Source organism: Syngnathoides biaculeatus, chromosome 6 (genome assembly GCF_019802595.1).
Source record: "Syngnathoides biaculeatus isolate LvHL_M chromosome 6, ASM1980259v1, whole genome shotgun sequence".
NCBI classification, from domain to species: Eukaryota; Metazoa; Chordata; class Actinopteri; order Syngnathiformes; family Syngnathidae; genus Syngnathoides; species Syngnathoides biaculeatus.
Window position 1 is genome coordinate 21227503 of NC_084645.1, and position 22124 is coordinate 21249626.

The 22124-nt window shown below is 45.4% G+C and overlaps 1 protein-coding gene and 1 long non-coding RNA gene across 4 annotated transcripts in view; one reads left to right on the forward strand and one right to left on the reverse strand.

Annotated features, from left to right (window-relative positions):
* Nucleotides 1–1023: 1023 nt before the first annotated feature.
* arsa (arylsulfatase A) lies at nt 1024–10100 on the reverse strand. 2 transcript variants are annotated; one of them, XM_061821662.1, is made up of 9 exons: nt 9999–10100; nt 9382–9551; nt 7772–8012; nt 6017–6235; nt 4820–4989; nt 3860–3984; nt 3615–3742; nt 3088–3190; nt 1024–1958 (listed from the first exon to the last, which is right to left on the reverse strand). In XM_061821662.1, the coding sequence occupies exons 1-9, from the start codon at nt 10032–10034 to the stop codon at nt 1663–1665; spliced, it is 1488 nt and encodes a 495-aa protein (XP_061677646.1). In that variant the 5' UTR covers nt 10035–10100; the 3' UTR covers nt 1024–1662. The 2 variants fall into 2 exon arrangements, with proteins under 2 accessions (XP_061677646.1, XP_061677644.1); XM_061821660.1 differs by lacking the exon at nt 9999–10100 and having other exon boundaries at nt 9382–9879.
* LOC133501744 (uncharacterized) overlaps nt 9953–22124 on the forward strand; it is a 75145-nt gene continuing 62973 nt past the window's right edge. For both annotated transcript variants that reach the window (XR_009795264.1, XR_009795263.1), the window contains exon 1: nt 9953–10089. This is a non-coding gene — a long non-coding RNA (uncharacterized LOC133501744). The remainder of the gene's footprint in view (nt 10090–22124) is intronic.

Genomic DNA, 22124 nt, shown 5'->3' on the forward strand with positions numbered 1-22124 from the left:
AAAAAAATGACAAAATATACCCCAAAAAAAAAAAAAAGACAATTAAAACCGCATATACAGTGCACGTCATTTGATCAAAAAGTGGACATATTCTAAAAAGCATGAGTTTTCAACGTGGATTTAAAAAGATTGACACTTGGGGCTGACCTCACCTCTGTTGGCAACTTATTTTCACGATTATTTCTGTGCAGCATAATGGCGAAATGGTGAAGCAGTCCCCATGTTTGCTTTGGACTCTGCGCTCCACTATTTGACCCGACCGACTCAGTCGATCTCAGAGCTCTGCTGGGTTTGTATTCCGTGAGCGTTTCTTTCATGTATTCAGGAGCTAAAAATCATTTAGTGATTTATCGACCAGTAGCAGAACTTTCAAATCTCTTCTAAAGCTGACTGGGAGCCTCTGCAAGGACTTTCGGATTGGAGTCACATGCCGTGACCGCTTTGTTTTGGTCAGAACGCGAGCTGCAGCATTCTGTTCTCTGCTCACTTTTTTGGGGAGTCCAGTCAGAAGACCGTTACAATAGTCAAGTCTACTTGAGATAAAAGCATGGATGAGCTTTTTCCCGGTCTGCTTGACACATGCAAGCCTTCACTCTAGACATGTTCTTCAGATGGGAAAAGGAAGTCGTAGTAATTGATTGGATACGACTGTTGAAAGTCGGGTCGGGATCGATCAGAACGCCAAGGTTTCGGACTTGGTCTTTTGTTTTTAAAGGTAGAGAGTCCAGGTGTTTACTAACAGCAATTCTCTTTTCTTTATTGCCAAAAACAACCGTCTCAGTTTTGTTGTGATTTAGTTGAAGGAAATTTTGGCTCATTTGCTTATTTTTCTGATTTAGACAGTGGCACAATACCTCAAAATTAAGACTCATCTATTTCTTTTAATACTTTATGCTCCTGAAAAGTCCAAATTGTGGCGGATGCAATAAAAGACGGTTGGAGGTGACAGTTTTACTGAATGCGGCTATACTGTACATAACATAGATATGTACAAAAAAAAAAAAAAAAAAACAAATTCAACAATTCAACAAACAGGAACAGCCTCAGTCGCTTTATTTTTTAATCATCCGGTACATCATTATTACACTGTAATAGTATTTTATTGCTGTCAAAGGTCAAAACGGGTTAGAATTGACTTGAACAGTACGAAAGTGTGAGCAAAAATCTCGTTAGGACAGTCGTTGTGAAACTTTTTTTTTAAATCAAGTACCACCACAAAACAACAACTTAGCTCTTTTGTAAATATAGGGAATAATACTTTTTCCTTTCCATTTTCCGAGCCGCTTATCCCGTACCTGAAAACCTTTTTGAGGACGGTCCTACAAGATAAAAATGCAACTTTCATTTTCACTTTTTTCACAATTTCACTTCAAAGTTAAAGACAGCTGAACTGCGCTTAGCGCCTTTTCTGTGCTGGATTAAAAACAAAAGAAACCAAAACATGTTTACATCTCTCTAACATGCACAGATTGAACAACTCCAGTAATTGAGTGATTCTTTCGCATAACACTTGTGGTCCAACACTTTTGAGAACGTCTGACTTGAGCAATTTTGCTGTTGGGCTTATGATATGTAAAATTTGAAGCGCCAACAGGAAGAGAAAGAAAGAAAAAAAAAGAAGAAGAAGTGCATTGTACTCCTTGACGGATTTGTTTCGGAGCGTCAACACCGGCAGCAGTGAGGTTTGGGACTGCACTGCGGAGCGCAGCAGGGCTCCAGCCGCGGGTCGCTGCCTTTCCCGTTCTGACTCTCCCCGAACGACATGGACGCCTCGAACCGCTCCTTGACTTTCTTGATCCTCTGCAGCAACGCCGGCACGTCCGTCTGGCCGCCCGGCACCAGCGGGTAGCGCTCCGAGGGGTCGGCCTCCAGGTCGAAGAGCAGCGGCGGGTCGTGGGCGGTCAGGGCGGACAACGCCGAGCATTCTTTGTCGGGCGTCGTGCTGCTGTGCGTCGAGCCTGGCCGGGAGGAACAACTGTGACCAGCGGGGTCGCCGCAAATTGGATTCAAGTAAGAGTACCGCGGCTACAAATTGATGGGACTCGAGTCAAAGTTAAAAAGTCATCTGCCAAAAAACTGAACTCCTAACGTCACAAACTACTGCGTAGCTCCTCATTCATTTACTTTTAAAACAGAATTGAATTCTTTTTCTGAAACACTTTGAATTCAAGGCTCAGAGAGGTCACAACGTTGGAACGCCACGAGTCCAAAGTGGAGCTTTTGTAGGTTGAAATGAAGGCATTTTTAGGCAGGCACCAATGAGGGCGGGCGTCTTACAAAGCTGTTGTCATGAGCAAGGCTTGGCCACTGCCGGGAGGGGCGTGGCCAGGCCACTGCTCTGTCGCCGCTCACAGCTGTTTCACATTGGGATTGTGATCAGACCGGCATTTAAGTTGGGAGTTTTTGTCATTTCCCAGTTTGTTGCCTTGCATTAGTGGGTTGCATTAACCCTAGTCACAGTGATTCTGTGCGCTTTCGTTTGATCCCGTACCGTTGAGTTGTTAGTTTGCCCCATAGTCATCGGACCTTGCTGCATGTCTTTTGGATCCCGCCTAGCCTAGCCTAGCCTAGCCTAGCCTAGCGTTTCTGTACCTCTGCCTTGTCGGACTGCTACACCGTGTGTTACCAGTTTCCGGAATAAACTACATTGAACATCATGCCTCTGCCTCGAAGTCCTGCGTTCGGGTCCACCCCTGTACCGGAGGTACGTGACAGCTGTTGGTTTTTGAATGTGAGTCGCACGCGCTCATTGTGTAAATTAGTCGCTTTGGTGTAAAGTCATGTTGATGGATGTAGTGAGGGAAGACGTGAGGACAGTGGGTGTTAGCGAGGAAGATGCACGACACGTTGTGGCGACCCCTAACGGGACAAGCCGAAAGGAAAAGAAGAAGGTGTGCAGTCATGTGACTTCCTGGCTCTATTTGGTTGGTCAAATGGAGTCAAACGTTGCTAGCCGTCGCATTGGATTGGGGGAGTGGAGTCACGTGACCTCACCCGAGGGAGAAATCACGGAAAAGCCAAAACGTATCCAAGTTAGAGGAAAAAGCGTGATTTGCATCGGGGCGGGGGGAGCCACTGGAAGCCCACCTCTCGTGTAGAAGTGCGCCTTGTACTTCCCGAGTCGCAGAGCAAACAGGCCCAACGCTTCACTGGGGTCAGACGGGTAGAACATGACTGCCTCCCTTTGACTCTGCAAACCCCAAAAAAAAATCACAACAATTTTCACATCGACACAAAGTATTCTGGACCACTGAGAAGTGGGGGGGGAAAAAAAATCAGACCTTTATCTTTGATTTTTTTTTTTTTATTTTCAAAATAAAATGACTTTTTGCTCTTAATTTCACAAATATTTTTACAATAAAATTATTTATTTTTTTGTAATATCACCAGTGTCCCAGTATTTTATTTTTATTTAAAAACAATTGATTTTATTCATTGGCATTAGGACAAATTTTGTTTAAAAAAAAAATTTTTTTTTTTTTTTGCAAAATGTAGTTTCTTTTAATTGATTTCTTTTTTTTTTCCCTTGTAAAAGCAAAATTTATTTTTCTTTGAAATCCATCCTTCTATCAGATGACGCGAAATCTTCACTCTGAAAGTTTACGGCTTTTTACCTTCCCACGGCTGGTGAGGATATCAGTCATGTCGAAACCGTCCAGCGCCACCGGGGGCGCTCTGGCGCCGGCCAGCCTGGCGATGGTGGGCAGGATGTCCAGAGTGCTGGCCAGCTCGTGGGTCACACCTGAAAATAAACAAACAAAAAGTACATTACGGACAACAACGAACCAAAATAAATACTGCATGTGATTTTACAGTATACAGGCGAGTCCAAATTAGGGCTGCACATCTTTCGGCAGACCTGGCGTGATGGTGCCGGGCCAGAAGGCGATGGCGGGCTCCCTCGTGCCGCCCTCGTACGTGGTGCCTTTGCCGCATCTCAGAGGGCCGGCGCTGCCGCCGCGGGACATGCGCATCAGAGAAGGCCTGACGCAAAAAAAAAAAACGGCGGTGAGGTGCGAGGAAAAAGTAGCAAACGACGCCACTTTTGCCTCTTTCGGCGTCACAAAAGAAGACAAAACCCGTCATTTCAAAATAAAATGGGATCAAGTTCAAATGTAGGGTGGGACGCGCGCAGTTCTGAGGATCCGGGTTCGATCCCGGCCCCGCCTGTGTGGAGTTTGCATGTTCTCCCCTTGCCTGCGTGGCTTTCCTCCGGGTGGACACTCCGTTTTCCTCCCACATCCTCAAAACATGCAACATTCATTGGACACTCTAAATTGCCCCTAGGTGTGATTGTGAGTGATGCTGTTTGTCTCGATGTCACCCGGGATAGGCTCCAGCACTCCCTCTGACCCCTGTGAGGATAAGCGGCTAAGAAAATGTATGGGTCGATGGATGAAGCTCAAATGTTACGAGAAAAGTCACAGTTTTAAGAGGAAAAAAAAGGGATTTAATGTCATCCATCCATTTTCTGAGCTGCTTATCCTCACAAGGGTCACGGGAGTGCTGGAGACTATCCCAGCTGTCAACGGGCAGGAGGCGGGTGGGGCACACCCCGAACTGGTCGCCGGCCAATCACAGGGCACACAGAGACAAACGGCTGCACTCACAAATCACACCTTGGGGCAATTTAGCGACTTATTAATTTCCATTCATGTTTTTGGGATGGGGGATGAAACCGGAGTGCCAGGAGAAAACCCGCGCGGGTACTTGGAGTACAGGCGGGGCCAGGATCGAACCCGGGACCTCAGAACCGTGAGGCCAACGCTCCAACCACAACTGGCAAAGCAAAGAAAAAAATCCACCGACAAGAGCCGACCCGTTGTCCGCCGTGAAGAAGACGAGCGTGTGGTTGATGACGCCGCTCTCCTCCAGGGTGGCCAGCAGCTTTCCGACAGTGTCGTCAAACTCCAGCAGCGAGTCTCCGAACGGGCCTCTCGACGTCTTCCCGGCGGCGCCCGGGCCTGCGTACTGCGGGTAGTGCGTGTGCTGGTGCGCCGAAAAAAAAAAAAAAAAAAAAAAATGGAATAACTTGTCAACTTCAAAAATATCCATTCAACCATCATCCAAGCCGCTTATCCTCACAAGTGAGCCAGAGCCTATCCTAGCTAGCTTTGGGCAAAAGGCGGACTACACCCTGAACGGATATCTGACACCATCACCGAGCGGGAATCGAACCCACTCTGCCCGCGGCAAAGTCAGGCGCGTGTACCGCTACACCATCAGTGCCTCGACCTCAAAAATATCCCGACACAAAATTTCTGCATTGGAGACATAATTCCGCCCTGAATTGTGTGTCTGCACTTCCAGAACCCGCGTGTCACACGGTCGCGCATTGCGGACGGACACGGTGTTGGCCCAGTGACAATATTGGACCAAAATGTAGGAAGTGATTTTAGATGCATAAAATACACATTAAATGATAAATATGACTGAGCTAAAATTTATTTATTTTTTCAACCAAAAACTGTAATCTCACGCATAAATGGTCATCGGGATTGCTAACATCTCGTCTCAAATTTTGTACGCCAAATTTGTACCGTACAATCAGTACCAACCTGCATGTTAGTATTCCATCAATTCATTCATTTTCTTCGCCGCTTATCCTCAGGAGGCTCGCGGGGAGTGCCGGAGCCTATCCCAGCTGTCAACGGGCAGGAGGCCGGTTACACCCTCAACTGGTCGCCAGACAATCGCAGGGCACATAGAGACAAACAGATGCACTCACAATCACACCTTGGGGCAATTTAGAGTGTCCAATTCATGTCGCATATTTTTGGGATGTGGGAGGAAAGCGGAGTGCCCGCCCGGAGAAAACCCACGCAAACTCCACACAGGCGGGTCCGGGATCGAACCCGGGACCTCAGAAATGTGAGGCCGACACTTGTTGCGCCATGTTCGTATAACGGTGGCAATTATTATTCAATAACTCAATCATGAATCAATACGATAATGGATTGTAAAAGTATTGTCAAAGTGAAATGTGTTCAGACTGAAGTGAAAAATGTCCGCCTACATGGGAAGGATAATACAGGAAAAAGGGTCGTTTCCTCTCGGCCGCCGAGGCGACGAAGGCGGCCGCGAAGTCGGCGTAAGCTCGCTCCAGGTCCAGGAAGTTGACGGGCTGCTCCTTGATGTCTTCGTCGCGCATCAGCGGGACCAGAACCGTGCCCGGGTCGCACAGCCCGAAGCACTTCACGTCCGGCGGGAAGCAGGTCAGGTTGTGACACGGGCCCTGACCCGGGAAAGCAAAAGCGGAAAAAATCTTTTTTTTTTTTTTAACTTCATTTTAATAAGACAAACACGCAGCGCCGCCCAGACGTGACGTCAAACGGACTTTTTGAACGGCTTGTTTTGGGGGGGTGAGAGGTGGCCTAAAATCATATTTTACTTGACCCACCCCCTTAAATTAAAAAAAAAAAAAAAAAAAAGGAAAATGACGTTAAAAAATGTATTTGATTTTTTTCAAATTATGACTTAACTAGAAAATTGCACCGTGTTGGCTCAGGGGTGGTCGTGTATTATTTAATTCAGTTTAATAATCAATTGTTCCATAAAGCAAGATTCAAAACTGAATGATGTTTACTTACAAACAAATCTGTTGACATGTTGTGAGTCGTGGAATTGGTGGTCGATATTTGTTTATGACAAAACAAAATGCTCGAGAACACGGACTCCATTTTTCAGTTGTATGAGTTATCGATCAACTTTGTTACATTTACTCATACCTTATTACCTTTACCTAATAATTATTGAATAAGGAAATAAATACAAAAAAATAAAAACTCCATTTCATACAAAAATGGGCTTATCCCACTTGAGTTCTTTTGAACTCGTACCATTTTGCATGAAGATAAAACAAAGTGTTTTTTAAAAAAAAAAATTATGTATATATATATATATATATATATATATATATATATATATATTTTTTTTAATAAGGAAAGTCCTCGATAAAAGATACTCATATTTTTTCCATTTCCATTATTCATTGTTGTATTATTGATTGTAATAATTATTTCACTCCTACAATTTAGTTATTAAATAATAAAAAAGATGTTGTAAATTTAATAAAAAAAGCAAAACAATTACAAAAAATACATTTATGATTAATAAAAATTACTTTTACTCATACCTTATTACTTTTAAACTTTCATACAAAAATAGCCTTATCTCACTTGAGTTCTTTTGAAATCGTACGATTTTGCATTAAGATAAGTGTTTTTTTATTTATTTATTTTATGTGTATATATATATATATTTTTTTTTAAATAAGAAGGAAAGTAATCGATAAAAGATACTCATATTTTACAAAAATACACAATCTTATTATTATTCAATGTTTTATTATTGATTGTAAAAATTAGTTCACTCCTACAATAAAAAAGATGTAACTTTAATGAAAAAGCAAAACAAAATTACAAAAAAATACATTTACAACTAATAAAACATTTTACTTTTACTCATACCTTATTACTTTTACCTTATAATTATTGAATGGTAAGGAAATAAAAACAAAAATGGGCTGATCCCACTTGAGTTCTCAGCGGCTCACATACAGTAAATCTGTTTAAATGCTTTTGAATTCATACGATTTTGCATGAAGATAAAACTTTTTTTTTTTTTTTTTTTTTAAATTTATTTACCCATACAATATACGTGTTACTTGTCAAATCCCCCGAATGTAACTTTTCACATCTCATTTGTAAGCGTAAATAGTCCACACCCGGCCGTCCACCACACGGGTTCGAGTACTCTTGGCAACACTGACCATGTCGTGGGAGTACGGGATGCCCAGGTACTGGTCGAAGCCCTGCCTGGTGGGAAGGAAGGTTCCGTTGGGCCCGACTCCCAGGTGCCACTTGCCCACGGCGGCGGTGGCGTAGCCCAGAGGCTTCAGCACCTCGGCGATGGTGGTCTCGTTCAGCGGGAGGCCGCCTATGGAACCGGGATACAGAACTCCGGGGTAGATGCCCGACCGGGTCTGATACCGTCCCGTCAGCAGCGACGCCCTGGACAGACAACGCAAATTCGCGTAAGTTCATCTAGCCATCTGTTTTCTGAGACGCTTATCCTCACAAGGGTCGCGGGGAGTGCCGCAGCCTATCCCGGCTGTCAACTGGGCAGGAGGCGGGGTACACCCTCAACTGGTCGCCAGCCAATCGCAGGGCACGTGGAGACAGACAACAGTTGCACTCCCTATCACACCTATGGGCAATTTAGAGTGTCCAATTCATGTCGTACGTTTTTGGGATGTGGGAAGAAATCGGAGTGCCCACCCGGAGAAGACCCACGCAGGTACGGGCAGAACATGCAAACTCCACACAGGCGGTGCCGGGATTTAAACCCGGGTCCTCACAAATGTGAGACAAACACTCAAACCAGTTGCTCCACTGTGCCGCCTTCACAAATTCAGTCAACACTAATAGAATGAAGCAATGTCCAGCAGTACATTTTTGATTGTTAATCATTAAAAATCATAGTTATGTATTGGGATTGTTTTATATTTTTGTATTCTTACTTTTTCCTTCCTTCCTTCCTTCTTCTTCTTCTTATTAAATAGGTATATAGTGGAAATAATACAACTGGCTTGTATTTATATACAGTATGTCTGGAGTGTTGATATATATTTTTGTCAAATGAGAAGGAAATCAAGTCATCGATAAAAGATATTCATATTTTACAAAAATACAACACAATCTTATTATTATTATTCATTGTTTTATTATTGATTGCAATAATTATTTCACCCCTACCGTTTAGTTATTAAATCATCATAAAGATGTAAATTTAATAAAGCAAAGAAATTACAAAAAAATACACCATTATTTCTAAAAAAATTCTAATGACCTTATAAGTGTATCACTTTTACCTTATAATTATAGAATGATAAGGGAATAAAAACTCAATTTCATGCCTTGCAGAATTATAATGCACAATGTGTAATATTTGTTATCGTACGGACTGTATAATTTCCGTCTTTTAGTCAAAGGTGATTAAAAAATATCAGTAAAACCAGCAGTAACAATAATGATAAGGAAGTGACTCCATTGCAACATAAATATGACACGACACAATATATATATATATATATTATTTCAAACCCTTACTCATTAAATAATATTAACAATAACAACACCGAAGATTATTCATTGAAATACATATTTTCTCAACGTAATCCATCGTAATTAGTCATTTGATCGTTATTTGTTCACTGAATAAAATAAGTGAACATAGAGACACTTCATTAGGTGCACTTAGACCCACAATCGCAAAGGAGTAATCAGAGTTTTTCAAGAAAAGTGCGCGTGCGTGCCACCCTTATTCAAATATGACGAGCAAATAACGCTATCTTATGATAACAGAACGCAGAGTAGAAACCTGGACGGGCTGCAGATGGGGCTGGTGCTGTAGAAGTTCGTGAAGCGGAGCCCCCCCGCTGCGAGTCGGTCCAGATTGGGGCTGAGCGAGCTGGGGTGTCCGTAGCAGCCCAAGTCCCCAAAACCCAAATCGTCGGCGAAGATCACGACGAAATTGGGCGGCGAGGCGGCCTGCGCGCAAAAGTACAACAAGGCCAAAAACCCCAGACGGGTCAAGTCCATTGCGATGTTTGTCACATGAAAAACCGAAATACACAAAAGACAAAAGATGAACCACAACAAACGGCGTGTCGCTTAAATGTGACGTCACACCACATGCGGAAATGTAGTCCACAGGCCTCCACGTTCTCCTTTAGACCACAAAATTCAAGCGTTCTGCTCGTAACTACAACGATATTGTATGCTGTATCGTACATTATCATCTCAATAATATATTCATTTGTATTTCATCAATAAAAGTGGTGTTAACCTCGCCACATGACCCAAAGGCCCTGGTGTGAGTGCGCATACCTCTTTGCTAGCTAGCAGCACGTGATCAAATCAATTGATATCTCTTGAAAAACAAAAGTTTTGTGGCACCAAACAAATGAAAAACGACAGCACAAGCGCAACATTAACCTCCGCGGAGACGGAGAAGGGCTGTTGTCTCGACATGAACCGCCAACGACCGTGGATGGATTCCGTCTCCCTCGCAAAATATGCACTTCCTGTAAGTTTTCTTCTTTTTCTTATTATGATTTCTTCTGTGGGAACTGAAGCAATGCACTCCAAACTCAAACTCTGGCTCGAAACCCCAATTTTCAAACCGAAGCTTGCCCTGAAACCCCGAATTTGAGTTTGAGACCCTAATTGGATACTCAAACCTTTATTTTAAACCTCCCAACCTGTCTCTAAACTAAATCGAAACCCCAATGCTTCTTAAATCCTCAACCCAAGCACAACACCCCAAATTTTTGAACAGGTTTTGGTATCATCAATCAAGGCGAACTGGTTTTTCAACTATCGTTCATGCTTGCAATTCCTCAACTTTATCATTTTTTTAATATATGGCAATTTGGTCCAGATTTGAACAAGAATCACGCGAGTTGAGAGGCCAGATAAAATCATGTGGTGGGCCAGATCTGGCCCCCAGGCCTTGATCTTGACACCTGTGCCCTAAATCTCATTTCAACCTCAACCCACTTTTGACACCCTGACCCTCTTTCCAGACCCAAATTAGACGCCCCGACCCTTGAGCGCAATTTCTAGAATACAGTGAGTCTGTTTTTTTTCATTCACCCGTGCAATTTCCACGTCACATTGCATCTCGTTTGTATAGTCTATGTTCATTTTGCAGAACGCGGAAATGATTTTAAATTTGCATACAAATTTCTATATCTGTCGAGAAATCTTGACAACCTGAAATGAATCAGCATGCCTTCGAAACTCACAAGTGGGAACTTTTCAGAAAGAGGGCGTCGTACCCGCCCACCCTGTATTTCTATATGTATTTATAAACGCGCATGCGCAGGGCTTTTTATTAAAAGTGGGCTGACTCGGCTCCCGGAACGTGGCCCCCTTTGCGCCTCCGCCGGTGCCGCAACAACACCGGCCGTCAAATCCCGAGTGTCCGCCAATTTCGGAACGCCATTCGAGCGCTCGTCGGCGGGGCCCGGTTCCCGCCCGCGGGACGTACGTTTGACACCTCCTGCTTGCGATCACGTGCGCGCGTGCGATTCCCTTCCGCTGCGGGGGGAACGTGTTGCCGTAGCATCTGCTGATGGTTTTGATTTCCAATTCACTTTCACGTCCCTCTGCAGGACTGACCTACATTCAGCTTCGAATTCAGTGTGTGTGTGTGTGTGAGGCTGCGAAAGGAAAGCGTTCAAACGAGTCATGCGCCGTACGGCCATTGATGAAATCAAATGAAATCAAATGAGCGCTTTTATCTCTCACTCTGCTCATTAATAGTCACTTGTGAGTTATTCACCATTTTTTTTTTAATTCATTTTTTCTCACAGTCGAAGCTTTGCGGTCGAATGCAACCCGTTCCAGGGTGCTGGCTGGATATTTTTTTTAAATTTTTTTACTCGTAGAAAATAATGGAAAATCAAGTCAATTTTATATATTTTAATCAAATGATTTAAATATCCATCCATTTTCTGAGCTGCTTATCCTCACGAGGGATGCAAGGGAGCACTGGAGCCTTTCCCGGCTGCCAGCGGGCAGGAGGCGGGGTTACACCCTGAACTGGTTGCCAGCCAATCGGAGGCCACAAGGAGACAGACAACGGTCACACTCTCAATCTCACCTACGGGCAATTTAGAGTGTCCAATTAATGTTGCGTGTTTTTGGGATGTGGGAGGAAACCAGAGTGCCCGCCCGGAGAAAACCCACGCAGGCACGGGGAGAACATGCAAACTCCACACAGGGAGGGCGGGGATCGAACCCGGGTCCTCAGAACTGCGAGGCCATCATTTTCCAGCTGATACACCATTGACCCCGATTTAAATCATTTATCCATCCATCCTTCTATTTTCTTCACCGCTTATCCTCAAGAGGGCTACAGGGAGTGCTGCCACCGTGCCACCCAATTTGAATCCTTCAAATTAATTTTGATACATATTTCCCTGTTTGGCGGCACAGTGGATCAGCCGGTAGAGCGTTGGCCTCAGAGTTCCGAGGTCTTGTGTGGGTTTTCTCCGGGCACTCTGGTTTCCTCCCACCCACCTTCCCAAAACATGCAATATTAATTGGACCCACTAAATTGCACCGAGGTGTGATCGTGAGTGCGGCTGTTTGTCTCTACGTGCCCTGCGATTGGGTGGCGACCAGTTCAAGGTGTGCCCCGCCTCCTGCCCGTTGACAGCTGGGATAGGCTCCTGCACTCTCCGCGACCCTCGTGAGGATAAGCAGCGAAGAAAATGGATGTTTCCTGTCAAGGTGGCTGGTTGGAGCGTTTGCCTCACAGTTCTGAGGACCAGGGTTCAGATCCCAGCCTCGCCCGTGTGGAGTTTTCTCCGGTTTCCTCCCACATCCCCAAAAACATGCTTGCATGAACTGGACACTCTAAATTGCCCGTAGGTGAGATTGCGAGTGCGACTGTTTTCCGTCTCTACGCGGCCTGCGAGTGGGCGGCGACCAGTTCAGGGTGCGCACCCCGACGATAGCCGTGATCGCCTCCGGCGTGAGGATAAGCCGGACGGAAAAATGGATGGAACGATGGATGAAGATAAAAGTTAAGCGGGAAGAGTCTCCGAGTCCTGGATCCGAATTCGAGAACCTGAAAGGATTTAACTGAACATGCATCGAAATGACGATCGCATCAAGTTGGGGAGCAAATCTTTCTTCACACAAACACAAAACTTTTGGCCAAACTTTCTTTTTCTTTTCTTTAATTGTCCATCCTCAGGACTTCGTCTCTGTCATGCAACGGCGTCGTCCCGGAGGAATTTACCTCACTTGATTTCCTGTACTGGAATAAAGCGTACACACACACACACACGCTGGCACGGATCAATCGGCGTGTCTGGGAGCTGCAGCTTTTCGGATCCCGGCCGCGGGCGTCCCTCTGCGACAGGTCGCCGAGTCTTCTGATTTTGGAATTCCCTCGGTGGGGCTCGGGAGTCTTGAGTAGCTGCGCAAAGATTTTCAACTTCTCTCCGTGTCCGCAGGCCGGTGGAACGTCTGCCGCAAACTGGAGGCCTGCAGACAAAAATGACCAAATCACAAATGAAAGCCAAACGCCGGCCTGGAAACCCGATTCGAATCCTTGAGGGAATCGTACGAATGCAACGGTCAAATAAATACATAACAATAGATGAACCGTGAAATCAGCACATAGCCAAATGGATACTTTTTTTCATTCGTAATTAATAGAGGTAAGCGTCGGCCTCACAGTACTGTGGTCCCGGGTTCGATCCCGGACCCGACTGTGTGGAGTTTGCATGTTCTCTCCATGCCTGCGTGCGTTTTCTCCGGGCGGGCGCTCCGGTTTCCTCCCACGTCCCAAAAACATGCAACAATAATTGGACACTCTAAATTGCCCCTAGGGCGGCACAGTGGATCAGCTGGTAAAGCGTTGGCCTCACACTTCTGAGGTCCCGGGTTCGAGCCCTGCCTCGCCTGTTCTCCCCGTGCCTGCGTGGGTTTCCTCCCACATCCCCAAAACATGCATAAATACGTAAATTGTACGCTGCCTCCTGCCCGTTGACATCTGGGACGGGCTCCAGTACTCCCCGTGACCCTCGTGAGGATAAGCGGCAAAGAAAATGGCTGGATGGATGAAAATGCCCCTCGGTGTAATTGTGAGTGCGACTGTCTCTATGTGCCCTGCGATTGGCTAGCAACCAGTTCATGGTGTACCTCGGCTCCAGCGCTCCCCGCGACCCTCGTGAGGATGAGCGGCTAAGAAAATGGATGGATGGATGGATGGAATAGAGGTAGAGGGCAATGTTCCCTCCTCTTTTTTTTCAGGAAGGTGCACAACCTCTTTGCCTGTGAAAAAGCGTCTCCAAAAACACGCAAGTCGCCCAACCAACACTAGTGGGCGCTAAAAGATCACAAGTTGGCTTTTCGACGAGGGGAAGAACGACTCAATCTTTCCGCTTCTCTCCCATCAACTCCACGCACAATTTGTGAAATCAGATGTGTGTTTTTTGCTGATCCTGCCATAGATCTAACACGTGTGTGTGAAATATTAATATTTGGGTTTACTATCATTCCCATGATCGATTTGAATGTCCGGGTTAGCAAAAGGGAGCACATTCTTCTCTAGAAAGTCATATTTATCGCACGCGTGCTCCATTTTGATGACCTAACGCTGAGAAATTTGATCAATGCTGCATTGTTAATGTACATTTTGCACGACTGCGTGGGTACAAACGAGCATTTTGTACACTTATGCAGTGCGTATAAAAAGTCTACACACCCGTGTTCAGATGCCCGCTATTTGTGATATCAAGAAATGAGAGCATTTTAAAACTCTTTCCATTATGAATATGACCTATAACTTGTACAAATCCATTGAAAAAAAACAACAACTTTGTGACAGGTGAAGTAAAAATAAACTTTAGTTTTGTGGTTGCACATGTTTGCACACCCTCTTAAATGGTGATGTAACACTGTTTGAAATTGATTTATCAAGTTCAGATTCAAACTCGTAAGCGGGTTGGATCAGCTGGTAAAGCGTTGGCCTCACAGTTCTGAGGTCCCGGGTTTAATCCTGGACCCGCCTGCGTGGGTGTCCTCTGGGCACTCCGCTTTCCTCCCACATCCCAAAAACATTCAACATTAATCGGACACTCTAAATTGCCCCTAGGTGTAATTGCGAGTGCGGCTGTTTTGTCTCGATTGGCTGGCAACCGATTCAGGGTGTGCCCCGCCTCCTGCCCGTCGACAGCTGGGATAGGCTCCGGCACTCCCCGCGACCCTCGTGAGGATAAGCGGCAAATAAAATGGTTGGACATTTAAACTCATTGAATGGGATTTAGCACATACCCACCAACAAAAGTGCTTCTGGTTAACCCCAAAATAAATTTCAGATGTTCTTGTAGGCTTTTCCTGACATTTTTTTTTTTTTTAGTCACATCCTCCGTTTATCAGTCGTGTATTGTTGCTTTCCATTAGGAGTGAGTTATCATTGTTTCATTTTTATACCGTAACCCTTCCACCCACCTTTTCAACACAGGCGAGTAAGCGTTGCACAGCCGCTGGAGTAGATTATGACCACTATTAAAAAAACAGGGCGCTGTAGATCCGTGCTCCGTGTTAAGTACTTAAATAAAGCAGAGTATCAATCAAAAGTAAGCATGAAGTCTTTTATTTGTACAAGAGATTGAGTAGAGTACAGTGGCAGCCCGAAGTATTTGTTCAAGGCGTATTTTGCATCCGTCTTCCTGCTCGAGTGGTTATCAAGCGGCCCCCGCGATGAAAGTCATCGCGCGTCGTCTGGCTGGTGCGCCGGGGGACCGGCGACGGAGAACTCGCCGGTAACCGCGGCGGCGGCGCTATCTGGCGCGACAGACGCTGGAAGAGCAGGCGAGCGGAATCATGCAGTGAAATCTAAACGGGCCTCGGCGGAGCAACGCGAGCCCGGGAACTCATTAATGTTTGAGGAGCTGCTGGGCTAATATTGACATTATTAGCTCGCACGTTTGCCTCGTCATTGTTCCAAACTCAACAGATGCGGGCAAGAAGGCGTCGCCCGTGCACAAAATTGCCAACGGACCTTGCGATTCGTTATTTGACGGGATGCGGGCGACTCGAGTCACACGCGTTGACTGAAGTCGCGTTTACAGTGAGGAAAATAAGTCTTTGAACACCCTGCCGTATTGCAAGTTCTCCCACTTCGAAATCACGGAGGGCTCTGAAATTTTCATCGTAGGTTCATGTCCACAAAGAAAAATCCAGAAATCACAAAGTATGATTTTGTAACGATTTGTCTGATACAGCTGCAAATAAATATTTGAACACCTGTCTATCAGCTAGAATTCTGACCCTCAAAGACCTGTTAGTCCGTCTTTAGAAGTCCACCTCCACACCATGTATTATGCTGAATCAGATGGACCTGTGTGAGGTCGTAAGCTGCATAAAGACACCTGTCCACCCCGTACAATCTGTAAGACTCAAACTTGTAACATGGCCAAGACCAAAGAGCCGTCCAAAGACACCAGAGACAACAGTTGTCCAACTCCGCACGGCTGGAAAGGGCGACGGAGAAATTGCCAAGCAGCTTGGTGGAAAAAGGGCCACTGTTGGAGCAATCATTAGAAAATGGAAGAACCTGAACGTGACGGAGTGGAGACCCAATGCAAGTATCACCTAGTGGACGAATGTTGCAGAAATGTCCAAAGACAAAACGCAGACGGCGTCCTTGTACTTGTCCCAAGCAGAGGTGGGGTGGGAAGAAGCCCCGTTGAGGGTCTTTCTCGTCCTCATACAGGCACTCCTCGGAACATTCCAGAATTCCGCATCACAAAAGACCTGAATCGTAATAACTTCAACGTATGAAAGGAAAGTAAAGAATAAAAATACACCACACACAGAACAATCTGATCCGCGGTGAAGAAAAAAACAGTTGGCGAGTGCTTTTCTGAAAAAATATCAATGACATCATCGACTGATCAGTTTTCATCACATTATTGTGGATGACAAAAACAACAACAACAAATTGCTGTTCAAGCCTTAATAGTAACTTGAGGACTTGCTTGAAAGTTGACGGCTCAAACCCGAACCTCACTTATGAATTATTCATACGTTGACTTGTGTGACTTGACCCCAACTTCTTTTGTGACACACTTTGCGGGTCTGAATCAACTCCAGCCGGTCCCAATGATCATTTCCGTTTGGACCTGCCTGGTGATATTAAAAAAAACAAACAAACAAAAAAAATGAATCGCAATGCAGCCGGAATCGTCCCGGCGGCTACGGCTTTTTGCCCTCCAGTCTCGTCCGCCGCCACGCAGCCGAGCACCACAAGTGATTTATTCCTTTTCAGTTTCAGGCGGCGTCCTGGGCCTGTCCCCCGCTCCTGAGCGATCCACAGCGAGGCGCCCACGGAAAAACCGAGTTTACTCGCATATGTAGAAAGATACGAGGGGCGGATTTATGCCAAGAGTACGGCTTCAGCAAATCTCGCTAACTATTACATGGGGTAAATTCTAAACGCGGGATTCGAGTCTGAAGGTTTATCGTGGCCGTCACCTTGAGATGGGCTTGTCCCCGACTGTAAACGGCTCCGTCGGAATCGATCATCGTCTGCGACCAGTGCGTCATCACCAAGGCCCGCTCCTCAAGCCGCCAATCCCGCGATCGGCCCGAATGTCTTTTTGTTAGGAGCAAATTGTCCTTTTCTTTCGATTTTCCAACGCGCGTTATCATCATTAGTGTCGTCCGAGGTCCGCCGCACATCGAGCATTACGGCTGGCTGCCGCTAATCTGTACGCAAATTACGGTCGGCCGCCATCTCGTTGCAGCTGACAGACTTTGACCTTTGGCGTTTTTGTTCGTAAACAGTATTACGAGGCGCAACAAATAGCATGGTGCGGTTGTCAAGGCAGAAGCGGATTGGCCTGGCTGCTGCAGCTACACAAACGGATGAAACTGGCAAAACAGAGGCGATATTTGAGAGGCCGTTGCCAATCGTTGCCTCACTTACTGACCACACTTTTGCCGCTTATCCTCACGAGGGTCACAGGGAGTGCTGGAACTTATCCCAGCTGTCAATGGGCAGGAGGCGGGGTACACCCCGAAATTGTTGCCAGCCAATCGCAGGGCATGTGGAGACAAACAGCCGCACTCGCTATCACACCTCGGGGCAATTTAGAGTCTCCAATTAATTGTTGCACGTTTTTGGGATGTGGGAGGAAAGCGGAGTGCCGATAGAGTCGCCTTGAATAAGAGTTGAATTAGTTCCATGTTCACAATTTTAACTCGAAAGATTAGCGTTGCATTTTTCATGGTATGTTAGCAGTAAGCTAGCATGTATCCATCCATCCATCCATCCATCCATCCATCCATCCATCCACCGTCCATCCATCCATTTTCTTCACCGCTTATCCTCACGAGGGTCGCAGGGAGTGCTGGAGCCTATCCTAGATGTCAACGGGCAGGAAGCGGGCTACACCTTGAACTGATTGCCAGCCAATCACAGGGCACATGGAGACTCACAATCACACCTAGGGGCAACTTAGAGTGTCCAATGAATGTGGCATGTTTTGGGGATGTGGGAGGAAATTAGAGTGCCGATAATAAGAGTTGAATTAGTTCCATGTTCACAATTTTAACTCGAAAGATGATCGTTATATTATCTGTCTGCATGTGTTGCGGCACTGTTTAAATTGTTGTTCGTCTTAAAGCACCACATAAATGCTATTCAATAGCCCGTCAATTGCATTTTTCATGGTATGTTAGCAATAAGCTAGCTTGTATCCATCCATCCATCCACCGTCCATCCATCCATCCATCCATTTTCTTCACCGCTTATCCTCACGAGGGTCGCAGGGAGTGCTGGAGCCTATCCTAGATGTCAACAGGCAGGAAGCGGGCTACACCTTGAACTGATTGCCAGCCAATCACAGGGCACATGGAGACTCACAATCACACCTAGGGGCAACTTAGAGTGTCCAATGAATGTGGCATGTTTTGGGGATGTGGGAGGAAATTAGAGTGCCGATAATAAGAGTTGAATTAGTTCCATGTTCACAATTTTAACTCGAAAGATGATCGTTATATTATCTGTCTGCATGTGTTGCGGCACTGTTTAAATTGTTGTTCGTCTTAAAGCACCACATAAATGCTATTCAATAGCCCGTCAATTGCATTTTTCATGGTATGTTAGCAATAAGCTAGCATGTATCCATGCATCCATCCATCCATTTTCTTCACCGCTTATCCTCAACGGGCAGGAGGCGGGGTACACCCTGAACTGGTCTCCAGCCAATCGCAGGGCACACAGAGACAGACTAACAGCCGCACTCACAATCACACCTACGGGCAATTTTTTGAGTGTCCAATTAATGTTGCATGTTTTCGGGATGTGGGAGGAAACCGGAGTGCCCACCCGGAGAAGACCCACGCAGGCACGGGAGGAACACGAAAACTCCACACAGGCGGGGCCGGGATCGAACCCGGGTCCTCAGAACTGTGAGGCCAAAGCTTTCCAGCTGACCCACTGTGCCGCCCGAGGTTCATATCTAATTCGTGATACATATTTCTTGTATATGAAGTACTGTATTGGCGAATCTTAGTGGTCGGCGGCTTGATCTCCCGTTATATCTGGAAATATAGTTACAAAATTTTTGTGAACACTCACATCGTACATGATATTTTTGATTGGGCCTTTACATCTATGACAATGCGACGCTAAATTATGGTTTTGATGTTTTTTTTTTTTGTGTTTAACTTTTGTTGATCTACAAATGAACTTGGCTTTACTCCAATGAAATGGAAACAGTTTTTGTTTAATTACTTCATACAGTATTCAAACCATTCTCATGAATTGTTTCCTAAATCTTTCCCTCGAGGCGTCACACCGTTTATTAAATATTATTTCCCCCAGTATTTTGTCACACAGCAACATAAAACCCACGGTTTTCCCCCGCAGTAACGCATTTAGGGTGTCAAAACTCCGAACGTATTCAAATGTATTCACAATTTCAACTCCTCACACGGAGCAAAACGACGTCAAAGACCGATAAACACTCGCAGAATATATTTCACACTGGAAGATGTAAACAAGATTGCCCGGCTCTTCATTAGCAGGTTCAGCGCTTTGCTCTCTTACAGTACGCAAGCGGATCACTCTAATGGCTTCGGAGGCGCGTACTTTAATACATGCAAAATGCATGAGCGAGCCTCACGATTAGTTTTTGCCAGTGCGAGAGGTTATCTTGATCAGCTCGTGGTAGACGTGGCTGACTTCGCTGCTCACGCTGGGCACCGGGATTATCCTATTAAGAGTAGACGATATACTTTACCCCCCCCCCCCACCCATTAAAAAAAAGGAAAGAAAACTAAATAACCCGGCATCGATTTGTACATGTCTGCGGTTACACAAATAGTTTGCGTAATGTGTGAATGCAAGATATAGAAACCACCGTCAATCTCGGGATTACTGCTGATTATACTGTACACTATATACACAGAGAGAGAGAGAGAGAGAGAGAGAGCCATTACCTTTTATGCTCCCCCCCCCCCCCCCGACGGCTCTCTTGTTCTATGTTGTGTACCTCTAACCTACTTCTTCTCTGGAAAAAAAATGAGTGGATGGGCCTCACTGTTCCAATTTTTTTAAAGCTAGTGTACGAGCAAGTATCCAAAACATTTGAACCAATCTTAAAAACGCGTTGAGCCTTCTTTTCCTTTCGGCTTGTCCCGATTAGCGTGTCATCTTTTTCCATCAGGCGCATCCTCCTCTCTAACACCAACCGTCCTCACGTCCTCCCTCACAACATCCATCAACCTTTTCTTTGGTTTTCCTCTCTGTCGCTCTCTCTTCCTTGACAGCTCCATCCTCAGCGCCCTTCTACCAATATACTCACTCCCTCGCCTCTGGACATGTCCAAACCATCCAAGTCTGCTCTCTCCGACCTTATCTCCAAAACATCCAACTTTGGCTGTCCCTCGAATGAGCTCATTTCTAACCCTATCCAAACCTCAACATCCTCCAGTTCTGCATCCCGTTGTTGCTTCAGTGCCACCGTCTCTAATTCGTCCATCATGGCCGTCCTCACCACTGTTTTGTAAACTTTGCCCTTCATCCTAGCGGATACTCTTCTGTCACATAGAACACCAGACACCTTCCGCCAACTATTCCACCCCGCTTGGACCCGTTTCTTCACTTCCTTACCGCACTCACCATTGCTCTGGACTGTTGACCCCGAGTATTTGAAGTCGTCCACCCTCGCTATCTCTTCTCCCCGTAGCCTCACTCTTCCCCCTCCACTCCTCTCATTCACGCACATATATTCTGTTTTACTTCGGCTAATCTTCATTCCTCTCCTTTCCGGTGCGTACCTCCATCTTTCCAATTTTTCCTCCACTTGCTCCCTGCTTTCACTGCACAAGGGGAATCCAGTCTAACCTCATCTGTCAGCCTATCCATTACCACTGCAAACAGGAAGGGGCTCAGAGTGGATCCCTGATGCAGTCCCACCTCCACCTTAAATTTTTCCGTCACACCTCACCACTGTTCTGCTGTACTATTCTAACATATTTCTCTGCCACACCGGACTTGCGCATGCAGTACCACAGTTCCTCTCTTGGTACTCTGCCCAACGTGATTAAAACTTTAACTTTAAAAATGAGTTTAGTAATAATGAATCATAATTGCTTTTTGATTTCAGGAGTAGAGCGCTGTCATCTGTGACTGCCTAAAAATGTTGACATTTCAGCCTACAAAATCTCTACTTTGAACTCGAAAAAAAACATGTTATAATATTCAATGTAATTTATGAGAAGGCTGTAGTGCTGTTGTATCAACGTAAACGAAATTAATATAATAATGATTGGTTGTGGCCGTTCCTTAAATTGTGCTATTTTATGAAAATTGGCTTTATTTGTGTTTTAAGGGGATATTGTTGGGCTTAGTTACTCAATACTTGAGTCGTTTTTTTTTACTCAATACTCAATAGTACTGAAGTAATTATTTGAAGGACAACTTTTCACTTTTATTTGAGTCATGTTATTGTAACGTAATCAAATACCACATAAATGTGTTGTCATATGAAACATACGGCATTACATGGAAATATTTCATCGTTTATCCCCCTTAATGGTGAATTAACTGTTAGCGCTGTCATCATTAACACCGGCGGAGGACCGAACGAGTGTGAAAATTTCCACGCCGGAATTGCTCCGCACCATAACGAGGCTCCGTCAGCGTCCCCGCTGACTCGAGTACAGAGCGGCGGCTCATCGTTCTCGTTAGCATTTCCGGCGTCTGCTCGGCTTAATCACATGAAATTCATTTGGCGAGGAAGCCGGCAGCTTATTGAACCTAAATGAATTAGCGAGTATAACGCCTCAAAGTGTCGAACTGGATTCTTGACTCTGAATTAGCACGGCGCGCTATTAACCACGGAGGTTCACCCGATAGCTCTTCGGGGTCATCACAGCGCATGTCAGCTGCCATACCTTGAATCAATTACCAATGCGGTGCCCACAAAGTGACACCCTATTTCTTTGTGTCACGCTTGATAACGTCTTCCCGCATTGTTCATCTTGCAGTGCTGAAGCAGCTTCTCGCTTGTCTCACGGATCTCA

What these genes read in the sequence shown, in the direction of transcription:
- arsa (XM_061821660.1), bottom strand. Translation starts at nt 9,602, where the DNA reads ATGGACTTGACCCGTCTGGGGTTTTTGGCCTTGTTGTACTTTTGCGCG. An exon ending in TTCTTCACGGCGGACAACGG is followed by an intron (nt 3,985 to 4,819) that starts GTCGGCTCTTGT and finishes TTTTTGCGTCAG; the next exon opens with GCCTTCTCTGATGCGCATGT. An exon ending in GGCGCACTTCTACACGAGAG is followed by an intron (nt 1,959 to 3,087) that starts GTGGGCTTCCAG and finishes CCTCCCGGCCAG; the next exon opens with GCTCGACGCACAGCAGCACG.